This window comes from Mesoplodon densirostris, chromosome 16, assembly GCF_025265405.1.
Source record: "Mesoplodon densirostris isolate mMesDen1 chromosome 16, mMesDen1 primary haplotype, whole genome shotgun sequence".
Classification (NCBI taxonomy): domain Eukaryota; kingdom Metazoa; phylum Chordata; class Mammalia; order Artiodactyla; family Ziphiidae; genus Mesoplodon; species Mesoplodon densirostris.
The window spans coordinates 83,082,401-83,099,765 of NC_082676.1; the positions used below are offsets into that span (position 1 = coordinate 83,082,401).

General features: G+C 44.0%; 1 protein-coding gene across 1 annotated transcript in view; it reads right to left on the reverse strand.

Annotated features, from left to right (window-relative positions):
* PYGB (glycogen phosphorylase B) overlaps nt 1-17,365 on the reverse strand; it is a 54,356-nt gene that overhangs the window by 23,186 nt on the left and 13,805 nt on the right. The window contains exons 2-3 of the mRNA XM_060078228.1: nt 12,705-12,806; nt 1,797-1,875 (exon numbers count right to left, since the gene is read on the reverse strand). Of these exons, the coding sequence (XP_059934211.1) occupies nt 1,797-1,875; nt 12,705-12,776 (151 nt within the window). The 5' untranslated portion in view covers nt 12,777-12,806. The remainder of the gene's footprint in view (nt 1-1,796; nt 1,876-12,704; nt 12,807-17,365) is intronic.

The following is a 17,365-nucleotide window of genomic DNA, read 5'->3' on the forward strand; positions in this document are numbered from 1 at the left end:
GTTCTACTTGAAATCCAAGCAACATCACAAAACATCTCCCCACACACGGGTAAAGAAGGCACAGAAGTGGGGCCTGCAAATGTACATTTCAGCACCCACAGCACCAAATACCCAGGTGCCAAAGTGCCACCAGGGCCCCCGGAAGGTGCCGCCAAATGGAGCCCTCGTTCCGACCAAAATGTCTTGAAAGCAAACCACCGTGATTTGAATAAAGATTCAGAAGGCAGCCTTATTAAACTTGTGGATTTAAAAGAGCACAAAATTTTAACAACGAAACACCAGCACATAAGACACATGCCAAGTTACCAAACATGCACAGACCTGGGGGTGTCAGACCCTCTGCTGAGGAGGAACAACAAGAAGACCCACAAACTAAGACCTGGGCTCTCGCTCTGAGGAAATCGTTCTCGCAGGAGGGACGCCGCACACGAGCTACCGCAGGCTGGGGGCGGCCCAGGTCTGCACGGCGAGGGGAGCCGTGGAACCAGAGGGGCTCAGACGAGTCCAGGGGGAAGGCCGGTGGTGCTGCCCAGTGGCAGGAAAGGTGTCTGGAGTGGACGCGAAGCAGCCTGATGCGGCCTGAGGACCCGCGGGGGAGGGAACGGCCCACGAGCTGACACGCCGGCCTCACGGTGGGCGGCCTGGAGCTTCCCTCGAGCTTCGGGGACAGGTTCAGTTTTTACTGACTGAGCAGGACTAAGTGGGGGGGTGACCACGCTCAACGGGAAGCCGCCAGGGCGAAGGTGACCGAAGCCCGCGGGGCTGCCTCTGCCTGCCGGCCTGGACGCTGTAACGCCGTCTGCGGCGGGAAGCGACGGCTTAGCGTGGTGCGTGTGACCTCACCTTCGCAGGCCACACAGAGCCCACACCTGCCAGTGGGGCACATGCGGCCTTTCCCCTGGAGGCGGGGCACGCCTGGCCGAGGGTTAACCTAGAGCCGGGCGCTGCTGTGTCGGACAGAAACATACGCTGCGCTTATAATTTTTGAAGAATTTAACTTAAATTCTGAAAACATAAACACATACACACAACTCACCCAGAAAAATTTTAGGGCATTTGCTCCCTTTACAAAATGACAGCTCTCAAAAGGGGCAGTAATGCAGAGTGTATCACTTTAGGGCCCCGTACACACAAGGGCAGCACAGAACTTGATCATCTCTGCTCCAGAAGCACTGTGCCCAAAAGCCTCGAAGGACACAGTGACATCAAGTCTCACTGTGACTGCTGTTTCCACTTCCAAGCTCTTAATCCAGCTCCTTCCCCCCCATAAAGGCTGGCGAAAATAATTAAAACAGGAAAAAACCCCACAAACTTCAAACTGGGTATATTCTCAAATAGGGTGGCCCAAAGGAGCAGTAGCTCCAAGAGAAACAGCTCTGCTATTTTACAGCAATCTGTTTACTGTAGTAAAGCAGGAACAGTTGCTTTAAGCTGGGCTACATTCATAAATTGTGCGTGTGTTTCTAGCCCTCTGTCTTTCTCCCAGTTACTGGCTGTGGAGGTGGTTCGTATCTTGCAAACCCCTCCTGGCACCAGTTCCCCAATACTGGCAAGCCTGGTCACCATAATTAGGAAGCGCCCTTTGTGTGAAAGAGAATATATAATTTGCATTTTTTCCCCTACTGGTGGCAAAGATTTTGACCCAGAGGACACACTGTCCCATCCACTCTGAGGGACCAATCTATCCCCACGGACCAGTGCTGGGAGCATGGCTGATCTTGGCCTTGCCACGTGCTGCTCTCTGACCAAGGCACTGTGTCAGGAAAGGTCTGTCCTGGACAGGAGCCCGGGGTTACCTGCCAGCCTCCCCAAGCCTCCGTTCCCCAGGCCAGCATCCTCTTCTATTTCCTCCAGTTCTTCCAAGTCTAGCCCCAACTGTGAATAAAAAAAGGTAACATTTTAATATTACTTAATATTTTCCCTCAGCGATAGATGGAAAGATATTTAAATCTTATAAGCTTATATCAATCAAAGGTTAGAGTCTGCCTTCTTTTAGACTTGCAAATCCAACATTAAAATCTGGTATTAGGATGTGGAGAAAGGGGACCCTCCTACACTGCTGGTGGGAATGTAAATTGGTGCAGTCACTGTGGAAAACAATATGGAGGTTCCTCAAAAAACTAAAAATAGAGTCACCATTTGATCCAGCAATCCCACTCCTGGGCATATATCTGAAAAAAAACTCTAATTGGAAAAGACATATTCATTCCAATGTTCATTTCAGCACTATTCACAATAGTCAAGACATGGAAGCAACCTAAATGTCCATCGACAGATGAAGAAGATGTGGTATATAATCTACTATGGAATATTACTCAGCCATAAAAAAGAATGAAATAATGCCATTTGCAGCAACATGGATGGACCCAGAGATTATCATACTAAGTAAGCCAGACAGAGAAAGACAACTATTTTATGATATCACTTATACATGGAATCTAAAAAATAGTACAAATGAACATATTTATAAAACAGGAACAGACTCACAGATATAGAAAACAAACTTATGGTTACCAAAGGGGTAAGTGGGGAGGGATAAATTAGGAGTATGGGATTAACAGATGCACGCTACCATATATAAAATAAACAACAAAGATTTACTGTGTAGCACAGGAATTATATTCAATATCTTGTAATAACCTATAATGGAAAATAATTGAAAAAAAATAAAACTGAATCACTTTGCTGTACACCTGAAACCTATAACACAATATTATAAACCAAGTATACTTCAATTTTTAAAAAATCTGGTGTTTAATCAGTGCATGAAAATGAAAGCTTCCAGGTATTTCAAAAGCTGCTGAATCACTTAAGAATTAACAGTCAAAATGAGACATGGTTTATTAGCCAGAGATACTGACTGCCGTGTTATTAACCTACTTACAGTGGACAGATTATAACGTGTATCCTAAAAAGAAGCCAATGCTTTTAGTAACTCTCTACTTTCCCATGGTCTAATGATATTTATATGACATCTTTTTTTTTTTTTTGCGGTACACGGGCCTCTCACTGTTGTGGCCTCTCCCGTTGAGGGGCACAGGCTCCGGACGCGCAGGCTCAGCGGCCATGGCTCACGGGCCTAGCTGCTCCGCGGCATTCAGGATCTTCCCGGACCGGGGCACGAACCCGTGTCCCCTGCATCAGCAGGTGGACTCTCAACCACTGCACCACCAGGGAAGCCCTACGTGACATCTTTTAAAGCCAAAACCTAAAAGCACTTTTCCTATCTATTCCAACTGCATTCAAACAATCTTGTGAAACAGATATGGTAGGTTAAACATCAGAGAGAAAGCACCTGATTTAAAACCATTCAAGAATGCAGATCTTGGGGCTTTCCTGGTGGTGCAGTGATTAAGAATCCGTCTGCCAAAGCAGGGGACACAGGTTCGAGCTCTGGTCTGGGAAGATCCCACATGCTGCGGAGCAACTAAGCCCGTACACCACAACTACTGAGCCTGCACTCTAGAGCCTGCAAGCCACAACTACTGAGCCTGCGTGTCACAACTACTGAAGCCTGTGCGCCTAGAGCCCATGTTCCGCAACAAGAGAAGCCACTACAATGAGTAGCCCACGCACCGCAACGAAGAGTAGCCCCTGCTCAGCACAACGAGAGAAAGTCCGCGCAGCAACGAAGACCCACCGCAGCCAAAAATAAATAAATAAACAAACAAATTAAATAAAAGAATGCAGATCTTAAGGCTCTCAATTAGGACAGATGGATAATTGTTCCATTAATCTGTCTTTAGTGTATTAAACTTGACAAATTGCTTATTAATTACTTTTTTTTTTTTTTTTTGGCCACGCCACATGGCTTGTGGGACCTTAGTTCCCCGAACAGGGATTGAACCCTCACCCTCCACAATGAAAGCACAGAGTTCTAACTGGTCCGCCAGGGAATTCCCTCATTAATTACCTTGATCAGTGGTTTCTAAACTTTTTGATTTCAGGAAGACCTAAAGAGTTACTGTTTATTGATATTATATCTATCAATATTTATCAAATTAGAAATTAAAATGGAGAAATTTTTTGAAGTATATATGAATTCATCTTAAAACAAACCCATTACATATTAACACAAACAACACTGTTTAATGGAAAATAACTACATTTTTAAAAACAACCAAAAAAATAATGAAAAGGGTGGCAGTGTTTTACGTTTTTATAAATCTTTTTAATGGCATTCAATCTGTGAAGATATCACACACAATAGAGCCTCTGGAAAGCCTACCGTACATAGACTCATACGAATAAGAATAAATAGTTCTGACTCAGAGGACCCCTTGAAAAGGTCTCAGGGACCCCGGGGGTCTCCAGACCACACTTTGAGGACCTGACAAACTGCAAAGGGTGGAAGCTAAGTTGTGAGAAAATTAAAAACATTAGTCATAGAGAAATGATTTAGTATCTATTAAATCAAATGGTATTAACACATATAACAATCTGATTAAGATTTCAAAATACTGACTTCCAAATTTCAAATTTGAAATTTCAAAATACTGACTCCTACAGCAATTTCAAAGAGTGTGTTCCACCAAAACATTTTGGGTGTGTGGGGGAGATAGGATGTACCTAATAACACGTTACCACCTCAACATTAAGAAACGTGTTTAACTGCCACATTTTCCAAACCTGACACTGGAACCTCTTACTCCTGACACGTCTCTTAGCTCAGAGACCAGACACTCAAGGAAGACAGGCCCAGGGTGCATGTGGCCAAGATGTTTTGCTCCTTTACATTTTTACCTGGAACGCTGTAGGCACACCTCAGCCTAGGAAGGCAAATTTTGCCTTGATTTTGAGAGCATTCAAAAGAGGCACAGAAGTAGCTAATCGACACAAAGTCTAAAACTTTCCTGGGACTTCCCTGGTGGCGCAGTGGTGAAGAGTCCGCGCTCCCAATGCAGGGGGCCCGGGTGAGATCCCTGGTTGGGGAACTAGATCCCACATGCATGCTGCAACTAAGAGTTTGCATGCCACAACTAAGGAGCCTGCCAGCCGCAATTAAGACCCAGCGCAACCAAATAAGTAAGTAAATAATAAAAAAGGAAAAAAAAAAAACCTCCCTAAAGTGGGCTTTGGAAACAAAGACGGAAACTGAGCACAACAGAGCTCTCCTAACAACCTGACTTTTTCTTATTGAGTTATAACCCACAGACCGCAAAAGCGAACAAGTCGATGGTTTTCAGCATATTCCCAAAGCTGTACAGCTATCACCACTCTCCAGCTTTAGAACTTCATCCCCCCAGAGAGAAACCCCCTACTCAGCAGCAGTCACTCCCTATTTCTCCCTCCCTCACTTTTCTACTTTTTGTCTGTATAAATTTGTCTGTTCTGGACATTTCTTGTAAATGGAGACATACAATATGTGGCCTTTTGTATCTGGCTCCTTACAATTAGAATACTATTTTCCGGGTTTACCCATGTTGTAGCCTGTGTCAGTACTTTTATGACTGTGTAGTAGTCCGCTGTATGGCCACGCCACACTGAAAGACACCTGGTTGTATTCACCTTTTGGCTATTATGAATAATGCTGCTATGAACATTCATGTACAATTTTTTGTATAGATGTATGTTTTCTTTTTTTAAATTTTAATTTATTCGTGTACAGTTGATTTACAATGTTGTGTTAGTTTCAGTTGTACAGCAAACTGACTCAGTTATACATATATTCATTCTTTTTTAGATTCTTTCCTCATAGAGGTTATCACAGAATATTGAGTAGAGTTCCCTGTGCTATACAGTAGGTCGTTGTTGGTTATCTATCTTATGTACAGTAGTGTGTGTATGTTCATCCCAAACTCCTGATTTACCCTTCCCCCCCCCACTAGAAGTATGTTTTCATTTTTCTTAATATAAACCTTGGAGTGGAATTGCTGGGTTACACGGCAATTCTATGCTTAACTTTTTGAGTAGTTGCCAGACTATTTTCCAAAGTGGCTCCACCATTCTACTTTCCTACCAGATGTGATGATGAGCTGCCGCCTCGGCATTTTACAGTATGACAGCCCTGCTCAGGCTCAGCGTCTGGGCGTTTAGATAAGGACTCAAGCTGAGGATTCCCAACCCACGTCCCCACTTTGCTTTTCCCAGTAAAAATAACCTTTTAAAATAACCACTTAGAACTGGGCCTGAAACCACCTCGTAAGTACTAAGTGCTTACTGCCCTGCTCTCTATCTCCTGCTTGCCGGCAACCTGGGACAGAGGACTGCTCTTCCCCCCAACCCCCATTTCTGTAAGCAACAAGTCTTGTGACTTTACTTACTTTATATGGGTGTATTGCAACTGTACCTTCAATCAAAGTGATCCCAGGGTGTGTCTTTCCCCAAAGTGGGAGGGTGGATGCTGACCCCACGTGGGTGGCTTGTGCCTCCTCTTTCAGCTGGCCATAATTTGCATATTCTTAATTTAATACACTAGCTTCTCAACATAGCAGCATATGAGGGTTCCAGTTTCTCCATATCCTCACCAACACTTGTTCTCTGTCTTTATGATTACAGCCATTCTGGTCGGTGTGAAGTAGTATTTCACTGTGGTTTGATTTGCATGTCCCTGATGATTAATGACGCTGAGCAACGTTTCTGTCATTCTGTTATTTGGATGTAGGAATTCTTAATACATTCTGGATACTAGACCCTTATCAGATTTATAATTTACAAATATTTTCTCCCATTTTGTGGATTGTCTTTTAACTTTCTTCATTATGTCCTTTGATGTCCTTTGGCCAATTTACCTATTTTTTTCTTTTGCTGCTTGTACTTTTGGTGTCATTTCTAAGAATCCATTGCCAAATCATGAAGATGTACTTGTATATATTCTTCTAAGAATTTTATATTTTTAGCTCTTACACTTAGGTCTCTGATCCACTTTGAGTTAATTTTATATGTAGTGTGAGGTAGGGATCCAACTTCATTCGTTTGCAAGTAGATGTCTAAGCGTCTTAGCACCGTTTATTTATTCTTTCTCTATTGAATTGTTTTGGTGCACTTTTCCTTTAAAAAAAAAATCAATTGACCATATATGACACCAAAACCACAGGCAACAGGGACTTCCCTGGCGGTCCAGTGGTTAAGACTCCACGCTTCCAATGCTGGGGGTGCGGGTTCGATCCTTAGTCGGGGAACTAAGATCCCACATGCCGCATGGTGAGGCCAAAAAACATAAATAAAAAATAAAAAAAAAATAATGAAAACATTTTTATTAAAAAAAAAAAGCACAGGCAACAAAAGAAAACTGAACTTCATGAAAATTAAAACCTTTTGTGCATCAAAAGACATTATTGCAACTTCCCTGGTGGTCCAGTGGTTAAGACTCCACGCTCCCAATGCAGGGGCCCCACGTTCGACCCCTGGTCAGGGAACTAGGTCCCGCATGCCTTAACTAAAGATCTCGCATGCTGTAACGAAGATCCTGCACGTGGCAACAACGATCCTGCTTGCCGCATCTAAGACCCAGCACAGCCAAATAAAAAAATAATTTTAAAAAATCTACTATCTTAACCATTTAAAAAATTTATTTATTTATTTATTTATTTATTTACTTTGGCTGTGCCAGGTCTTACTTGTGGCATGAGGGATCTCCATTGTGGCATGAGGGATCTTCAGTTGAGGCATGTGGGATCTTTTTAGTTGCAGCAAGCAGACTCTTAGTTGCGTCATGCATGAAGGATCTAGTTCCCTGACCAGGGACAGAACCCAGGCCCCCTGCACTGGGAGCACAGAGCCTTACCCACTGGACCACCAGGGAAGTCCCTAAATAAATATTAAATAATTTTTTTAAAAAAGACATTATCAACAGAGTGAAAAGGCAACGCACAGAATTGGAGAAAATATCTGCACAAACTACATATCTGATAAGAGATTAATATACAGAATAGATAAAGAACTCCTAAAACTCAACAATAAAAACACCAAGCAACCCAGTTCAATAATGGACAAACTACTTGAATAGACATTTCTCCAAAAGAAGACATATAGATGGCCAATAAGCACATGAAGACACTCAACATCACTAATCTTTAAGGAAATGTTAATTAAAATCACAATGAGATATCACCTCACACCCATTAGAATGGCTACTATTAAAAAAGAAAGAAAGAAAGAAAATGATAAGTGTTTGTGAGGATATGGAGAAATTGGAAACTTTTACACTGTTAGTGAGAATATAAAGGGGTGCAGCTGCTCTGGAAGACAGTATGGTGGTCCCTCACAAAGCGAAACAGAATCACCTTATGACCCAGCAATCCCACTTCTATATACACACAAAAGAATTGAAAGCAGGGCTTTGAAGAGATATTTGTATACTCATGTTTAACACCCTTATTCACAGTAGCTAAAAGGTTGAAGCAATCCAAATGTCCAAGGACAGATGACTGGATAAACAAAATGTGGTATATACATACAGTGGACTATTATTCATCCAGCCTTGAAAAGATTCTGACATATGCTACAACATAGATGAGCCCTGAAGATATTAAGCCAGTCACAAAAAGACAAATATTGTATGTTTTCACTTATGTGAGGTACCCAGAGTATCAAATTCAGAGACAGAAAGTAGAACGGTGGTGGTCAAGGGCTGGGAGAAGGGGAGAATGGGGAGTTAATATATAATGGATATAGAATCTCAGTTTTTCATTCATTCATTCATTCATTCATTTGTGGGGGGGGCACTCCTCATCGTGGTGCGTGGGCCTCTCACTATCATGGCCTCTGGGGGGTTAGTATATAATGGATATAGAGTCAGTTTTTCTTTAAATTTTATTCATTCATTCATTCATTCATTCATTCATTTATCGCTGTGTGGGGGCCACTCCCCATCATGGTGTGCGGGCCTCTCACTATCGTGGCCTCTCTTGTTGCAGAGCACAGGCTCCAGATGCGCAGGCTCAGTAATTGTGGCTCATGGGGCTAGTTGCTCCGCGGCATGTGGGATCTTCCCAGACCAGGGCTCGAACCCGTGTCCCTTGCATTGGCAGGCAGATTCTCAACCACTGCGCCAGCAGGGAAGCCCTAGAGTCTCAGTTTTACAAGATGAAAGAGTTCTGGAGATGGACGGTAGTGACGGTGGCACAATGATATAAATGTACTTAATACCACTGAACTGTACACTTAAAAACAATTAAGATGGTAAATTTACATTATGTGTATTTTACCTCAATTTTTTTTAATTGGGAAAAAAATCAATTATAAATGTGAGGGTTTATTTCTTGATTCTCAATTCTATCCCACTGCTCTGTCTGTCTGTCCTTATGCCAGGACCACACCTGTAGCTTTGTAGTGAGTTTTGAAATTGGAAATGTGAGTCCTCCAACTTTGTTCTTCTTTCTCAAGATGTTTTAGTTAATCCTGATCTGTTGCAACTGCATCTGGATTTTAAAATCAGCTTGTCAATCTCTGCAAAGAAGCCAAATGGAATTTTACAATGGCAATGAGTCTGTAGATCAGTCTGGGGAGTCTCGCAATCTTTATTTTTTTGGCAGCGTGGGTCTTTGTTGCAGCACGTGGGCTTTCTCTTGTTGCAGTGAGCGGGGGCTACTCTTCGTTGTGGTGCGGTGGCTTCTCTTGTTGCAGAGCACGGGCTCTAGGCACGCGGGCTTCAGTAGTTGCAGCACATGGGCCCTAGAGTGTGTGGGATTCAGTAGTTACGGCGCATGGGCTCAGTAGGTGCAGCACCTGGGTTCTAGGGCACATGGGCTTCAGTAGTTGTGACACACGGGCTCAGGAGCTGTGGCTCGCGAGCTTAGTTGCTCCACGGCATGTGGGATCTTCCCAGACCAGGGATCAAACCCGTGTCCCCTGCATTGGCAGGTGGATTCTTAACCACTGCACCACCAGGGAAGTCCCTGCAATCTTAACAAGCCATTAACAGGGGATGTCTTTCCATCTTTAGGTTTTCTTTCTCTCAACAATGTTTTATAGTTTTCAGAACCTAAGTTTGTGTCTCTTTTGGAAGTTTGTTCCTAAGTATTTTATTATTTTTGATGCTATTTTAAATGGAATTGTTTTCTTTCTTAATTTCATTTTAGGATTGTTCAGATTGTTCATTGCAGGTATATAAAAATACAACTGATTTCTGTATATTGATCTTTATCCTGCAACTCTGCTGAACCCATTCATTTGTACCAATACATTTTTACTAGATTCCTTAGGATTTTCTAGGTCATGTCATCTATAAGTAGAGATAGGCTCCTTTCTTCCTTTCCAATCTGGATACCTCTTATTTCATTTTCTTGGCTAAATGCCCCAGCTCCATCAGTACAATGTTGAGTAGAAGTGCTGAGACATCCTTTGGACAAAGCAGCAGGTTATACACAAGCTGGGGACACTCTACAGAACAAACCCAGTTTCAACAAATACACTGCAAGGCAGACAAGTTAAAAAAGAGGAAACGCTCATAGATTAAGAGAGATTTAAGAGATATATTAACCAAATGCAACTAAGTTTCTGAACATACTATTTAAAAAAATTTTAAGGCAATCAGAGAAATTTGTACACTGCCTGAAAAACTGATATTACAGAATTGTTAAGATTTTAGAGGTCATAATGGTATGACCCTATCTTTAAAAATATCCACTGAAATATTTACAAGTGAAATATTATATTTGACATTGGTTTAAACAATCTGGGAGTGGTGGGGGCATAAGAAAAACAAGACCGGCCATGACTTGGGCTTGAGGACTGGTGAAGCCAGGTGATGGTATGTGGAAGAAGTTCATCATAACAGTTACTCAATTTCCATATATAAAGTTTTTTACAATAAAAAAATTTTAAATGTGTCCCTGATAGCTCAACCAGGAGATAGTGGCTTCTTCTGAATTTCTAGTTTTTAGAGTAATCTGCTCCCAGAACTAGCCCTGGGTGATGCAGTGGCAGCATGTTTTATTTCTGACACTGCACTGTAACTGGGGAGCCTGGAGGGAGGAGGCCTCCAGCCCTACATCACTGACAGTCCCACCCACAGCGTCTGGTACCTGCCTTGTGCCTGGAAGGAAGGCAAACGTGTGCCCGAAGATGCTCAAGGTCTGTCATCGGGGAAACGTTTCAAACACGAGCTTCATTAAAAGCTAAATGGCGGGCTTCCCTGGTGGCACAGTGGTTGAGAGTCCGCCTGCCGATGCAGGGGACACAGGTTCGTGCCCCGGTCCGGGAGGATCCCACATGCCGCGGAGCAGCTGGGCCCGTGAGCCATGGCCGCTGAGCCTGCGCGTCCGGAGCCTGTGCTCCGCAACGGGAGAGGCCACAACAGTGAGAGGCCCGCGTACCGGAAAAAAAAAAAAAAAGCTAAATGGCAAGTGAAATACCATTTTTAGGGAAAAAAAATGTACAGTGTTTAAAAAGATATATGCCTCCCTGTGTTTTCTAAGTTTCTACAATTAACATCTTATTTGTGTAGTGAAAATTATAAACAGGGAATTCCCTGGTGGTCCAGTGGTTAAGACTGTGCTCTCCTTGCCAAGAGCCAGGGTTCAATCCCTGGTCGGGGAACTAAGATCCCACAAGCCTGTAGTGCAGCCAAAAAAAACTGGCTTCAGGAATAATAAACAGCCATTTTAAGTAAATATTTTAAAAACATTATAAACAGATAATGCTTATTTATGGTATAAACATTCCCTAAAATATTTACTATCTGTAAGAATTATATACAGAGAAAATGTTTCAGAAAATGAAATGCTTTATACGACTGTAAAATCCACTGTTCTGTGGTCCTTATAGACATGTTCTAACATTCACAGTCAGTAAATGAAACTCAAATGACAAATCACCTGGGAGGATAACCTCCATCTTTTTAGATAACTGTGAGCCTAAGGTTCCTATTTGGGGGAGTCAATTTTTTTTCCAAGTTTTTATTGTGTCAACTGAAACTACCTGCCCCAGATGCTTGGCTCCCCTAAGTCCTGGAGGGGAGACAGGAGCCCCTGTGATGCCAGGGCCTGACAGCCACAGGAGGCTCACACCACCCTGCTTCCAACAAAGCCCCCAGAGCAACTCCCACCCCAACACCAAAACCAAACAAAAGCAAAGGCAGGGGCAGGTGCTGGGGGAAGGAACGACTCTGGTGAGGACCCTTCCACATGCGTGCAGAGGGCAGGGGTGCTGCCCATTCACACTCTAGAAATCCTACACTGAGCATCCGGTGCGGGACGGAGACAGACAGTGTCCACAGAGCGGGTACACACACAGTAAACAGACACGGCCATTCCAGCTCTGCCCTAAAACTGCACATCAACTGTGAAAGGGTGAGGCCTCTGAGTGAACAGCTGTCAAAGACGAAGCTCAGGCAAAGGCAGTGTTTACTCTGAGTAGGGGAGAAAGGGCAATTTTATAACTAGATGGCACGACCAGTGTCTTGGGGTGGGAGAGGGGAGCTGGCGGTGGGTCACTGGCTCAATAAAGTGGAGAGAAATGGGACAATACCAGCCATTTCTGCCACGTGGTAAACCCGCCTGGGGTTGGGGTACGGAGTGCAAAGGTCTAGAAGCGTCAAGCCTTGGCATCACAACGCACCCCAGTCCTTGCCCTCCAATGCATTAGCTCCCATCCACTTGTGCTTTCTCCCCTTGAGCAGGAGTGTCGCCCATCAACCCATTCTCCCTGACGCCCGAGCCATTTCTCCCGTCCCAGATGACAGTGCTCACCTCTGCAGGGCCTGGATTAAGATCCAGTGCCCACGAGAGGCCACCTAGCAGCCTGGCCCCAAGGACCCATACCTGATAGATGGCTTCGTCACAGGCGTTCTGAAGGCCCAGGTTCACCATCGTGTTCTGTAGTGTGCGGCCCATGTAGAATTCCAGCGAAAGATAGTAGATGCGCTGAGGAAGCAAAAGGAAGCATCTTAGATTGTGCATTCCACCCCACACACGAGAAGAGTCCGGTGCCAAGAAGACCTTCTTAGGGACTTCAGTCAACCCTGCACTTACCTGCACATCCCTAAAACGGGCTCACTCCCTTCAGCCTTGGCCAACCTCAGCTTTCCAGGGGCAGTGCCCCTAGTGGGGGCCCCTCGAAAGTAGTCTGTTCACTGCCCTTCTGGGGGTTTCCATCCAAGGGAATGGAAACGAACCACTGCCTGAGGTAGGGAGGCAGGGAGGGGCAGTAGTGGGGAACAGACTCCCAGGACAGACAGAGCCAGGTCTGAGCTTGGCGGGGCCTCTTCCCAGCCACGCCCTCGAGGAGGAGACCACATCGCTCACACGGGGAGAAACAGCCCTGCAGGATGAACAGCTTCTGATACCTGCACTAAGTACTCAGTGCAAACAGCACGGTCAACACAACAGGATAGACGGATGGACACGTCTACTTCCACCTGCTGACTGTCTGCTGGCTTTGGGGGACTGAGAGGTAAACCTCCGTGTAAACGAGGTGACGACCACTAACACTTGCTGCGGGCCACACAGGGTTCAACACTTCCCGTGCCTGGTGCCACCTGCACACACGACCACCCAGTGGGCCACGGGAGGCACTGGCAGAGCTGAGGTCTGGCCCGCAGGGTCCTGCTCCCATACAGGGCTCCATGCTGCCTCCAGCTGTCAAGAGTAAGGCCTGGGGACTTCCCTGGAGGTCCAGTGGTTAAGACTCCACGCTCCCAATGCAGGGGGCACGGATTCGATCCCTGGCTGGGGAGCTAAGATCCCTCATGCCACACAGCACGGCTAAAAAAATGAAATAAAACTAGAACTCTCAAAAAAAGAAAAAAAAACAGAGTAAGGCCTTGATGAGAGAAGGGAAAAACGCTTCCCTACAGAAGAATTCTGATTAATAAACGCAGAAGGAATGGGAGGAATGGAAAACCACCATGAGAACAGCACAGTAACAGCTGTGCAGGTGACCACCGAGGCTCTAGGGACTGACTGGATATTCTGCACAGCCCCCCAAGTGTCTCCCCCCAAATAATCCTAGTCACCGTGGTGGTTTTAGCAGATGCCCCCAAATTCCCTGATAGCCTTCACTCCGGGAGGTGGTGTGCTGCTCAATCCCCCTCCCGCTGAGGGTGGGCTGCTCATGGCAGCTCCCTTCCGACAAACAGTCCGCAAAGGGAAAACTGCAAATTCACAATTTTGGATTGTGACGACACCTTCCCCACATGATCAAGGTTAACTTCACCAGTAACAGGTCGGGTGATACGCTGTCATGAGAAGGGGACCTCGCCTCCACGGTCTTCTTTCCAAGACTCCCAACCCCAGACTGACGGTGAGAAGCATCGGTCAGACCCAAAGTTAGGGACATCTGTGGGGCTGCCTGACCAGCCCCCATCAGATCTGTCAAGGTCACAGAGGACAAGGCAAGACCAACCACCACTGCAGATAGAAGACTAAGGAAATAGGACAACTAAATGCCCTGAGGACCCTGGATTAGGTCCGGGACAGAGAAAGGCCATCAGAGGAAGAACTGACAGCAAGTGCTGAGCCAGCGCTGACTTCTTAGTTTTGATACCTGTGCTGTGGTCACTCAGGATGTTACCACTGGGGGCAGCCGTGAAGGGCACGTGGGCACGCTACACTCTATTTGCAACCCGCTGTCAATCTAATATTGCCTCTAAGTAAAACGTAAAAAGAGCAAAACCAGGCCTTGAAAAGGTGTGTGTCTGTGAGCTGTGCACGTGCACGAGACAGCACGTCTCGGTCTCAGGTGTGAATCCAGGGGAGAGTGTTGGCTGTGCTACGGTTTTTCCTTTCCTATAAAATTTCCAAAATATGCAATCTAAAACATCTATTTCCCTATGGGCTGCAGAATGCAGGGAGAAGAAAGGCCTGGATTCCTTCTCCTCAGGTGGCGAGAGGGCTGCTGGGGCCTGTGCACTTCACGGAGACACCTGCAGAGGGCGACCTGCTGAGCCCCGCACCAGCAGCTTCGGAGCCCACCATATGGGCAGAGACACGCTGAAGGTGCTTTCTTATTTACACCTTGTTTAGAATTCTGACCAGCAGCTGACCAGAAACATCTGAGGAAACCTGGTGACCGTCTGCCAGCCAACAGCCGTTTTAGCGGTGCTGCCCTTTGGGTTTTTCCAGCAGCATTCACACCATCACGTCACGCTTCACTGTAGTTGTTCTTAAACTACTCTCCTCAGAACCAAGAAGCAGCCTGAAAGGATGGGCCAGGTAGAAAGAGGCTCCCAACTTGCAAAACACACAGGCAGGGGACCTACGTACATGGAGAGACATCCCATGTCAATGGATTGGAAGGCTTAACGCTGTGAAGATGGCAATAATCCCAAAATGATCTACAAATTCAACACAACCCCTGTCAACATTCCAGCTGGCTTCCTTGCAGAGTGACAAGCTGATCCTAGCAGTCAGATGGAAACGCAAGGGGTCTGGAATAGTCAAAACAATCTTGAAAAAGAAAACAAAAGTGGAGGACTCACACAAATCTCAAACCTTACTACAAAACTACTGTCAGTGAGATTATACTGGCATAAAGAACACACAGAGCAATGGAACAGCACAGAGAGTCCAGAATAAACCCTCGCATTTGTGGTCAACTGATTTCCAACAGGAGTGCCCAGATAATTCTGTGGGGAATAGTCTTTTCAACAAATGGTGCTAGGACAACTGGATATCCACAAGCAAAAGAACAAAGTTGGACTCCTCTTTCATACCATATGCAAAAAATTAATTCAAAATGGATCAAGAACATAAATGTAAGAGCCAAAACTATAAAACTCTTAGGAGAAAACATAGGGGTAAATCGTTGTGACCTTGGATTAGGCAATGGTTTCTTCTGACATGACATCAAAAGCACAAGTGAAAAAACAGATAAACTGGACTTCATCAACATTTAAAACATCTGATACAATTAAGAAAGTAAAAAAGACAACCCACAAAAAGGGGGAAATTTTTTTTAATTGCAGTATAGTTGATTTACAATATTATATTAGTTTTAGGCGTACAACATGATGATTCACAATTTTGATAGATTATACTCCATTTAAAGTTATTATAAAATATTTCCCTGTGTTGTACAATATCCTTGTAGCTTATTTATTTTATACATAGGGGTTCGTACCTCTTAATCCCCTACCCCTATCTTGCCCCTCCCCTCTTCCCTCTCCCCATTGGTAACCACGTTTGTTCTCTGTATATTCAAGCCTATTTCTGTTTGGTTATATTCATTCATTTCATTTTTTAGATTCCACATATAAGTGATAACATACAGTATCTGTCTTTCTCTGTCTGACTTGTTTCACTTAGCATATAATACCCTCCAAGTCTATCCATTCTTCTTTTTATGGCTGAGTAATATGCCACTGTGATATACATATCACATCTTCTTTATCCATTCATCTATTGATGGACACTTAGGTTGCTTCAACGTCTTGGTTATTGTAAATAATGCTGCTATGAACACTGGGGTGCATACTTTTGAACTAGTGTTTTCATTTTCTTTGGATGTATATTGTTTTATGACTAGTATTAAACTGTGTATATTGACCACATCTTCTTTATCCATTCATCTGTTGATGGTCACTTAGGTTGCTTCCGTATCTTGGCTATTGTAAACAGTGAAAATATCTTTTCAAATTAGTGTTTTCATTTTCTTCGAATATATACCCAGGAGTGGAATTGCTGGGTCATAAGGCAGTTACACTTTGAGTTTTTTAACGAACCTCCATACTGTTTTCCATAGTGGCTGCACCAATTTACGTTCCCAGTGTAGGAGGGTTCCCTCTTTTCCACATTCCTGCCAACATTTGTTATTTATGGTCTTTTTGATGACAGCCATTCTGACAGGTATGAGGTGACATCTCATTGTGGTTTTGATTTGCATTTCTCTGATGATTAGTGATTTTGAGCATCATTTCATGTGCCTGTTGGCCATTTGTATGTCCTTTGGAAGAATGATTATTCAGGTCTTCTGCCCATTTTCCAATCAGTTTTTTTTTTTGATATTGAGTTATATGAGCTGTTTATATATTTTGGATATTAACCCGTTATTGGTCGTATCATTTGCAAATATTTTCTCCCATTCAGTAGGTCTTGTCTTTTCGTTTTGTCAATGGTTTCCTTTGCTGTGCAAAAAAAGCTTTTAAGTTTAATTAGGTCCCATTTGTTTATTTTTTATTTTGTTTCCTTTGCCTTAAGATTAAAAAAAAAACTGCTAAAATTTATGTCAAAGAGTGTTCTGCCTATGTTTTCTTCTAGGAGTTTTATAGTATCTGGTCTTACAGTTAGGTCATTAATCCATTTTGAGTTGATTTTTGTATATGGTGTGAGGGAATGATCTAATTTCATTCTTCTACATGTAGATGCCCAGTTTTCCCAGCACCACTTGTTGAAGAAACTGTTTTTTCCCCATTGCATATTGTTGCCTCCTATGTCCTAGATTAACTGCCCGTTAAGTGGGTGTGTTTATTTCTGGGCTCTCTATT